Source organism: Triticum aestivum, chromosome 5B, assembly GCF_018294505.1.
Source record: "Triticum aestivum cultivar Chinese Spring chromosome 5B, IWGSC CS RefSeq v2.1, whole genome shotgun sequence".
In the NCBI taxonomy this organism is placed as follows: domain Eukaryota; kingdom Viridiplantae; phylum Streptophyta; class Magnoliopsida; order Poales; family Poaceae; genus Triticum; species Triticum aestivum.
Genome location: NC_057807.1, coordinates 644,206,735 through 644,216,316, shown reverse-complemented (window position 1 = coordinate 644,216,316; position 9,582 = coordinate 644,206,735). Strand labels below are relative to the sequence as shown.

Below are 9,582 nucleotides of genomic sequence, written 5' to 3'. Positions count from 1 at the left end.
AAGCGAACACATTGAGATTCGTACTCGAAATACGACGAATTAGAGGTTTTGGCGTTTTGCTAATAAAAAAGGTTCCATAAGCTTTCCGTTTATCTTCGGGCACGTTGCGTCGGGATAGCCCAAATTTTGGAAGCCAAGTTCTTTTGAACCGTCGCAGTCGGACGAAAATTTGAACCGGGCTTGAACCGGGCCACCGCCAACCGCGTGCCACCTCCACCGACACGTGGACACCCTGCGCCGCCCCCGCTCACGCGTCGTCCCTCTGGCCACCTCACCGCTCCGCCCGAAGCGACCAGAAAGGGACCAGTACCCGAGCCAAGCGGCGAGCCGGCGAGCCACCGCCCCCCGCCTCCCCTCGCCCCCGCGCGCGGTATCCTCCCCGCCACTCCACCCAGCGGCCGCAGCGCCCCGCAGATCGACCCCTCACGCGCGCGCGCGCGCCATGGCGTCCTCCTCCGCGACGTCCGGCGACGACCGGCCGCCGGCCGCCGGGGGCGGGGGCGGGACCCCCGCGCAGGCGCACGCGGAGTGGGCCGCCTCGATGCACGCGTACTACGCGGCCGCCGCCTCCGCCGCCGGGCACCCCTACGCCGCGTGGCCGCTGCCGCCGCAGGCACAGGTACGCGACGCGATCCTCCTCTCCTAGAGCCGCAGACCCGCGGCGGCGGGGTGGTGTTGTTGCCTTGTTGGTGCTGGGGCTTTGAGTTCTGATCAATTTTTTTTCCTCTTTCGCGGCGGGACGCAGCAGCACGGCCTGGTGGCGGCCGGGCCGGGGGCGGCGTACGGCGCGCCGGTGCCGTTCCCCATGTACCACCACCCCGCGGCGGCGTACTACGCGCACGCGCACGCCTCCATGGCCGCGGTAAATGCCCAGCTCCCCTCCCTCTTCTACTTTCTAGCGAAATTGTACCTGACCGTACGTGGTTGTGCGGCTGTGTGCGAAATTGTCTGCCGCGTTCTGCTCTGTGCAGGGGGTGCCTTACATGGCCGGCGAGTCTGCGTCGGCGGCGGGGAAAGGGAAGAGGGCGGGGAAGACACGGCGTGTCCCTTCCGGCGAGATCAATTCCAGTTCCGGGAGGTGCGTGGTTCATGTGCTCGCATGCGTGCGTGCGTGCTCTTGTTTGTCTGTTGGCCGGGTGGACTGAACTGAAATCAACTGATATGGCTTGCACAGCGGGGATGCCGGGAGCCAGGGGTCATCTGAGAAGGGAAACGCCGGCGCCAATCAGAAGGTGCCTCGTTTGCCATTGCCTGAATTATGCTTTTCTAGCAATCTTTGATTGTTAGTTTTGGTTGATCCACTATTTCACATATGCTTATGTAATCTGTCCAGGGCTCATCATCATCCGCGAAGAGGAGGAAGTCCGGCGCTGCAAATACAGAAGGTGGGTTATCAGTTATCACAAACCATAATTCCTGGATACAAGGTATGATGGGTTAGTTTGAAAAGACAATGACAGGACCAGTTACACTTAGTACTAAGGAAGAAGTGGGCTTGGATTTGTGTCATTGTGTCGGTTCCCATCCTTGTGCGGGCACCATTGCACCCTAAGAGAGTGCTGTAAGGGAGTAGTTTGTCTATGTTGGTAGTATGTGAGAATGACAGTTGGCATTTTCAGGTGAGCCATCTCAGGCTACCACAGTGCAGAATGCTGTAACCGAGCCGCCATTGGAAGACAAGGAGAGGTCTGCATCCAAACTGTTGGTTTTGGCACCTGGGAGGGCGGCACTCACCAGTGCTGCACCAAACTTGAATATTGGGATGGATCCCTTGAGCGCTTCTCCATCCTCCTTAGTACAGGGGGAGGTGAACGCCGCAGCTTCTTCCCAGAGTAACGCTTCGCTGTCTCAGATGGTATAGTTTTCCTTTGTGAATTATTTTCTTCAAAGGAAGATCTCTGTTGCTTCCAGACTTCCAGCCTCTGCACTGTTATGATTTTTGAGAGCATGGCAAATTGGTAATTGTCATGAATGACCAGTAGTTTTCCTCTCATTTTGGAAAATATGAATAATGCATTTACTTGCGACTCGGTTTTACTTTAGCCCTCTTTTATAAAAATGTGGTGACAAATAGCATGTAAATGTTTTTCAGATTGCATCTTATATGATTATAACAACCATACCCTTGAGGCCGTGACGAGCAATCAATCTCTAATACGTACATATTACCGAAGCAGCATCTAAGTCAGAAATTTTATGCCTGCGAATACCATTGGCTATTAAATATGAATCTATAGCTACTGGTCACTCATGACCACCAGGATGTCTGTGCGAGTGAATTTTTGCAATGTTCTGCAAGATTTATCTTTGTTTTTGTAGGATGAACGGGAACTGAAGAGGGAGAGAAGGAAACAATCCAACAGAGAGTCTGCAAGGAGATCAAGATTACGCAAACAGGTACACTCAGTTCTAAAGACGAACAATCTCAAGTGGGAATGTGGAAAAAAAACTTCACACAATGTTTTGTACTTTCCTGCACTTGTTTATTTCCTGGTGATGGTGAGTGTGTGGCACTAGAAGTAGAGAAATGATAGGTATAAAATTTACGTTCAATATTATGGACATTTGACTGTTAAGTTAGGTCCGCAGAAGGATCTCTCCGCATGAGAATGCTCCAGATAGGTTATGCTGGACATAATGTCTGAAACAATCACCGCTGGCCTGATGGCCTGGTCATCTTGGAAGCATTTCTCTCGGTTTTATTGCTAAAATAGGATTACCCAGTTTTTATTGTTTCAGAAATTTAAGCGTTGGCTTTGTAGGGAAGTATGCAATCACTAAAAGTTTTGGCCAACTGGGATCATCTCAGGCTTCCAGAAGTTTAATTAGAATATACTTTCTACTGCTTCTTGGGCAATGCTGCCCAATATACTTGATTTGTTTTAACTGGACTTGATCACAGTAGGGATGTTTAGTCAAGTGTCCCTATGAGCCATTACCTGCATGTTGCTAAAATTATCTTCTGGGGATAATATACCTGACATTCTGAACTCAGCTGAACAGCGAAACATATCCAGTTTAGGCAAGTAAGACAACACTGTATCGATTTCCTAGGCCAGCAAATGAATCAACTTAAGATTATTTGATGGTATAAAATTTCACCCTTGAAACAGTATACTAATTGATCTCGATTTCTTCTTATGCTACCTAGCAAGAATGCGAAGAGCTAGCCCAGAAGGTAAGTGAGCTGACCGCAGCGAACGGCACGCTCAGATCAGAACTCGACCAGCTTAAGAAGGACTGCAAAACCATGGAAACAGAAAATAAACAGCTGATGGTGAATGCCACACCCCTCTCTGGCCATGCCCTTGATGGCAAAGTTATTTTCATAACTCAATCTTACTGCTGACTGTAACCAGTGGTTTTCTGATCAATGCAGGGTAAAATATTAAGTCATGATGATAAAATGCAGCAGTCAGAGGGCCCTAGCGTTGTGACTACCCTGAGCATCCAGGTCGAAGCGCCCGACCCGCATCAAGGAGGAGATGGCAAAGCTTCATAAGAAACGCTCAACAACAACAGCGAGGGGTTGGATCGAGTGCCAACCAGGAAGTAGAAGTCGGGAAGATTGGTGGAGTTCCCTATTATCTAACCCCGCCATCGCCCGATAGCGTTTCACCCCCCTTTTGAAGCTCCATAATCATACTTGGTTTTTGGTCTTTGTCGTGGCTGGTCAATGAGTTGTTTGTAAAACAAGGTGTAGATAAATGTATGATAGATTACTATATTTGCTGTTATATTTTGGTGTACTAACAAGAAGTGACATCCGGACTGTTGAAGAGCTCTTGCTGGTATGGTAGTAATACCGTGTTCAGTATCATCCAAGGAAGCTTTCCTTCGATAGTGGTTTAGTACATGCTACAGCTGCAATAAATTGGTCTGCAACACTGGTAGAACTTTCTTCGGTACCTGGCGAGTTCCTCTCTCTGCCCGGCTGGGCTGAAACGGATGAACATTCTATTTTCATATTTTCAAAACAAATCTGAATGTGAATACGGATACCTATCAGATGTTTTTGCTGTTTTTGCTCAATTCGGAACAGACACGAATAATAGCAACATATTAGTTAAAAGAAATAAATCAATAGTGTAATTCGAAATAATCGACTTGCAACATATAATAAGTCAGCTAATGATATGTTTATAAATAAATCTACTATAATGTATAATGATTCCTAAGTTTGGTCATATAAAAGTTAAATTTGAGAATTTACTAGGGTTTATGTTCAATAATTGGCATATTGGGGCTAAAATTGCTTAACTAACTCATGAAGTTTTATTTGAATATGAATATATTCATTTCCATTTCCATATTTGTGTCAAAATCTTGAACCGTATTTGTAAAACAAATTTGGATATCTATTGTCTCGGTCATGTCGTGTGGCTACACGTATTATATGCATGGCCCCTATATAATTACTTTGAGCTAAGATATATGAAGAAAATCATCCGAACTAATCTAAACTACCACTAACAAGTAAACATCTATCTTTTTAACCATAACAACTAAAAAGCAATGATGATGGCGTCAAGATGAGTTGAGGTCGCGGCTCGGGCTATGGTAGGCGGCTCTTTCCGGTGTGTCCGATGTTCTCTTCCATGGTTCGCTTGGTTGCTGTGGAGTTGGAGCTGCGGTGGATTGTGTCCAGGCGGTGACAATGATAGGCACTCGGTGGCTATTGCGGGGACTCGGACAATGCAAGCCATGCTTATTTCCCTGGCGATCGTCGTTAAAGTTGGGGCTATTGTTTGTTGGCGTGTGTGGCCAATTGTTGGCATACGTCGCCGTTGTGCAGCTATTTGTAGGCTAGCTTTGTCGATGGGGTTCTAGGGTGAAGTCAGACACTTGTTCGGAGGCAATCGGTGATGATGATGACGCTTGCGGCTCTTTGATGGGCGTCTTTTCTTCTTTGCAACTATACTGTCCATGTCGGTGGCCAGGTTGAGCGGTGATGCACATTCTACATCGGCTGAATTGTATTGGTTTTCGCCTGATTTTTCACAAACCAACCTCACAGTTCCCGCTCTCTTCTTAATCATTGAAACGACAAATCTTTTGCCTCGTTTCAGGAGAAAAAGAAAAAGTCTCCGCACAACAAAGAAAAGGAGCGAAAATAATATTAGAAACGTAAAAAGATGAATTTGCAATGAGCTTATTTATAATTGCCGTGAGTTTATTAGAGTTGCCATGATCTCATCTCTTTCTTGAGTGAAAGAGTTGCCATGGGTTCATTGTTTTGTCAAGAGAGAGCAACAAACCACACGGGAAGCATCCTTGCATATTTTTTAGGGTCACGAGAGGAACCCTTAGCAACAATGGCACAACCCCTAAAAAAGGCAACAATGGCACAAAGCTGCTGCTACGGCTCTTCAGGCCCACACGCCTAATCTTCAGGCCCATACAGATCAAACGCGAGGCCGCTGGAACGAACCTGCCCAGACCGCGCCTCCCGTGAGGCCGTGACTCCCTTCGCTCCCGCGACTGCTGCGCTTCGGTTTTTAGTACCACCTCGCCCAGCCGAGGAGAATCGAACGGGAGAGCTGCTATAAGAGGAGGGCGAGGTGCTACGTTCTCCTTACTTACCTGGACGGGGTCGACGGGCGATCAACAAGGGCCGTGGCCTGGGTCGATGGCCCACATTGCACTTGGTGGGTGCGTCGGCCCATCATCTCCTCTAAGTGGGAGAGTGAACGTCATAATTTGTGGTAGAGGGGGTACGCGTTCGCGCGGCCCCTGCCAATTCTTTGAAATTAAATTTTGCTCCTTGGCTGGCATGCTTTACAAGTCCGTTTTTACAATCCAGTCCCTGGTCTGGTTCATCTGCTGCACGTAGAGAGGGAGCCAACAGTTCATCTGAGCAACATGAACAACCTAGCGATGCATAATCTAGTGTTCTTCACCTTCCTGTTACAACCAAGTAAAATTTTGGCGAGAATTTCACTTCTGCACACGCAAAAAGATTCAGAGTAGTTAGATAGGGCTGAATAAAGTCACTGCAGTCTTGAGCTTATTATAACCTGTCAGTTCAAAGCAAGTAGAGACAAACACCCCGAATTTAGCCTGAAACTAAGTTGCGCTGAACTGAAAAAACAACACGCGTGCAAACTAAAACCAAACCATGCGCCCGTCCGGTAGGAGAATCCCTTGCTCACACATTCATAAATCCATAAGGCCCCGCCATGTCATGCCTCTTGAGGCAAAGCTACACTTGGAACTTTGTCAGTTGGAGGCTTCCAGCAAAATAAGAAGAATCAGCAAGTAGTTGAACACCTTCTTTTTTTTTTGAACAAGTGAACACCGTCTTTAACTAAGCTCTAAACACCAGAGGATGGAACTAGCTGCAACAACTTCAGAGATCCTGCCCGTCGTGAAACATCTACGACACATACTGCAGAAAGGCCACTGTTTCTGCTCTGTTCTGTTCTCTGCTGTTAGAGCGATTTTTTGGAACAGATTGGTAGTGCTGGCTTAAATAAAGATAAAAAACATTTTTCATGCGTGCTGAACTCCACGCTGGCTACAGCCTCTCACACGTTGAGGCAGTGTGTTCTTCAAACATGAGAAAAGAAAGAAGCCATTCATGGAACTGAAGGTACACAACACAGGAGGTACAGTGAGACTGCAACATGCCCAAGATGAACTATCTGCACTAACTTAGTACTGTAGTACAAGTGAACATGAGATATATTTCAGTTCCCGGAGCAGAGTTAAATCGATGTACAAAGTGAGCTTGTTACCCATTCCAACTGCCACAAGAGTAAATCAACAGTTTTGGCGTTCCTTTTGCACGCTTCTGTTCTAGTACTATTCATTAAGACAAACTGACAAAGCACGTGCAGAAGCATGTACACTGAAATTTAGTCAATGCAGCCTAGAAGCTTGAAACTTGTCACTCATGTCATGGAGCAGCTTCGACCAAGTGTTGTGGGCTACTGCACCAAAGCGTTTATCAAAAAAATTACTTTTTTGTGAACAAGATATGCAAAGCGGACAAAAAATATAATGATAAATACTAACAGTTATGCCAGCCTATAATGCCTCTGTTGCTCTAGCACCTACAGTTTATGATTGCAACAAACTTTTCACAAGGAATTTGGCTAAACGACCATGAAACTTGGTAGCCCATAAAAATAGAGTAGAAAATCGTGCATAAACATGCGGTCTTTGTGGTTTGGAGGCTTCCTTATGCCGGATAATTGTGTCCGATACTTTTCACCTTGATGCTGTGATGCAAATGGTTCTTGAGATCCACTGAAGTGCGCAACCAGCGTTATAATGAAATCACTAACCTGCACTTCTTTTTGGGTGGGTCGATGGGGCTGGGGGCTGCAGTAACATGTAACTGTAGTGGATACTTTGAGCTTACCAAGTCACTTTGCATCAATTGTTGAGCATGCTACATACAATTTCCAAGTCATCCACAACCATTAACAAGGTGAACCTGTGTAAGGTCGTATACCTACCTTACCAGTAACCCATGAATGGTTGGTGACTAACATAAATCCTGTAGTACATCTCCATTTCATCATCACGATCTCAATGCGTGAGTGGTCATCTAGCTAGTGGCCTCCACAATAAATAGTACTAGTATGTTATCTTCATGCTATGGAGCAAGCCACCACGACCAAATTCATCTAACTATGTGAGAAGTGTAGCTGAAAAAAAAATATTTGAAAACGCAAGTTTTACAGGCAAGCTACATGTCGGTCGAATAGGAAGAGGAGTCATCTGGAATCAAAAGCTTCCCTGCTGGCCTGCCTATCTGTAGGACTTGTTGGATACTAGTGAGCCACAATCACGGCTAAGTGCGCTAACGCTCAAGCGACTTGAGCATGCACTGCCCATTGTTCATCGCCTACATCGCGACTTCACCTGTAGCACCAAATACCATGAGAACATGGGTAAAGCCAACACACAATCATCCTCGGCAGCTGTTAGGACTCCACCGCAACCTAGCAAAAACGCTGGTTGCACCTTAAATATTTGCACGACAGTGAGCCAGAAGGGAGGTATTAGTTGCGAAACTCTTTGTCATCTCAAGCAAGGGCTTCCTTTCTTGGGAACCTCAACACTGTAGCTCACCTCGACGTGCGAAGCAGCTCGTTGTAAACAAGGTAGAGACGCTTTGACTTTTGAAATGTTAGCGTAAATTTCGTCATACTGTACTAGAGGTGCTTGTAATGGAATAGTAATCTCTCAGTTATTTGAGAAATGCTAAAGACGTCACGATGATAAAATGCAGCAGTCAGAGGGCCCTAGCGCTGTAACTACCTTGAGCATCCAGGTTGAAGCGTCCAAGTTGATCGTGTGTAACTACCTTGAGCATCCAGGTTGAAATGTTGTGGGCTACCTTGTTGATCGCCCCGCTGGGAAACAGAGGCTACCGGCCCATACGCCTATTCTCTCATCCTTCCTTCAGCCCCCCTGGAAGCCAGCCTCCCTTCGCCCCGGCTGCTGGTGTGCTTCGAATTTTAGTCCCACCTCGCCCAGCCGAGTAGCATCGAGAGGAAGAGCGGGCTATAAGAGGAGGGCGAGGTTCTACGTTCTCCTTACTTACCTGGACGGGGTCGACGGGCGATCAACAAGGCCCGTGGCCTGGGTCGATGGCCCACATTGCACTTGGTGGGTGCGTCGGCCCATCATCTCCCCTAAGTGGGAGAGTGAACGTCATAATTTGTGGTAGAGGGGGTACGCGTTCGCGCGGCCCCTGCCAATTCTTTGAAATTAAATTTTGCTCCTTGGCCTGGCCTGTTTCTGAAGTCTGCTACTACAATGCAGTCCTCCTACTCGACAGATGCAGTTTCTTCAGGCAGTGTGTTGTACTCTGAACAGAGAACAAAATCCAGTAATTGCTGGAGGGTTCTGATCCAGACATATGCGTCTGGTGCCTGCCAGGTTGTACATTCTGGTGCTCTCTACCTTCTTGTTGCAAGTAAAATCTGCCTAGAACTGAACTTCTAAGCATAGCATTTCAACGCGAGAAGTTCTTGACAGGAAACCTAGCTCTAGCTTAATCCCTTTAGCCTGAATCTAAATGGAACGTCAACAACTTTACAGTCAGATGCGCTACCAACCTAGCAATTCTCTGTGCTAAATGAACAAACAACACCCCGCAAAGCTCATAGCAAGCATTCATCGACTCAAGAGCAGGTACGCACATGCTAATCAACACAAGCATAAGGTTGAGTGCAATACATGTATGTCTTCTTGATGTTCAGGGCCAGCAACCATACACCAAACCAAACCAGGTGTGTTTTTCCATTACATGCAACGTAAAAAACCAAACCATGCGCCTGCAGAGGAATCCCTTCCTCACACATTGATAAACCCATAAGGGCCCCGCCATGCCTCTTCAGGCAAAGCTACACCTCAAACTTGTCAGTTCCAGCAAAATAAGAAGATTCAGTATGTAGTTCAACAACGTACATAACTGCTAAAGGAACACTGCCTCTCACTAAGCTCTAAACACTCAAGGATGGAACTACCCGCAAAAGCTTCAGGGCTCCTGCCACTGTGAACATGTAACGACAGTAGACAAATGCTGCAACAGAGCCGCTGTTCTGTTCTGTTCCGTTCTCTGCG

The 9,582-nt window shown here is 47.0% G+C and overlaps 1 protein-coding gene and 2 non-coding genes across 5 annotated transcripts; all 3 read left to right on the top strand.

Moving 5' to 3' along the window:
- The first annotated feature begins 337 nt into the window (after positions 1-337).
- Positions 338-3,885, top strand: LOC543225 (DNA-binding protein EMBP-1-like). 3 transcript variants are annotated; one of them, XM_044538119.1, is made up of 9 exons: positions 338-619; positions 746-862; positions 972-1,078; positions 1,175-1,232; positions 1,334-1,385; positions 1,620-1,855; positions 2,320-2,397; positions 3,152-3,277; positions 3,380-3,885. In XM_044538119.1, the coding sequence occupies exons 1-9, from the start codon at positions 443-445 to the stop codon at positions 3,500-3,502; spliced, it is 1,074 nt and encodes a 357-aa protein (XP_044394054.1). In that variant the 5' UTR covers positions 338-442; the 3' UTR covers positions 3,503-3,885. The 3 variants fall into 3 exon arrangements, 2 of the variants coding, with proteins under 2 accessions (XP_044394054.1, XP_044394055.1); XR_006457350.1 differs by having other exon boundaries at positions 428-619; positions 3,156-3,277; XM_044538120.1 differs by having other exon boundaries at positions 428-619; positions 749-862.
- Positions 3,886-5,575: 1,690 nt separating this feature from the next.
- Positions 5,576-5,737, top strand: LOC123117951 (U1 spliceosomal RNA). The gene has a single exon (XR_006457582.1). It is a non-coding gene; the product is annotated as a U1 spliceosomal RNA (small nuclear RNA).
- Positions 5,738-8,549: 2,812 nt separating this feature from the next.
- On the top strand, positions 8,550-8,711 carry LOC123117943 (U1 spliceosomal RNA). The gene has a single exon (XR_006457573.1). It is a non-coding gene; the product is annotated as a U1 spliceosomal RNA (small nuclear RNA).
- Positions 8,712-9,582: the final 871 nt, after the last annotated feature.

Coding starts and splice junctions, on each gene's coding strand:
- LOC543225 (XM_044538119.1), top strand. CDS start 443: ATGGCGTCCTCCTCCGCGACGTCCGGCGACGACCGGCCGCCGGCCGCC. Junction 1,079..1,174: donor ATCAATTCCAGTTCCGGGAG/GTGCGTGGTTCA, acceptor TGGCTTGCACAG/CGGGGATGCCGGGAGCCAGG. Junction 3,278..3,379: donor CAGAAAATAAACAGCTGATG/GTGAATGCCACA, acceptor TGATCAATGCAG/GGTAAAATATTAAGTCATGA.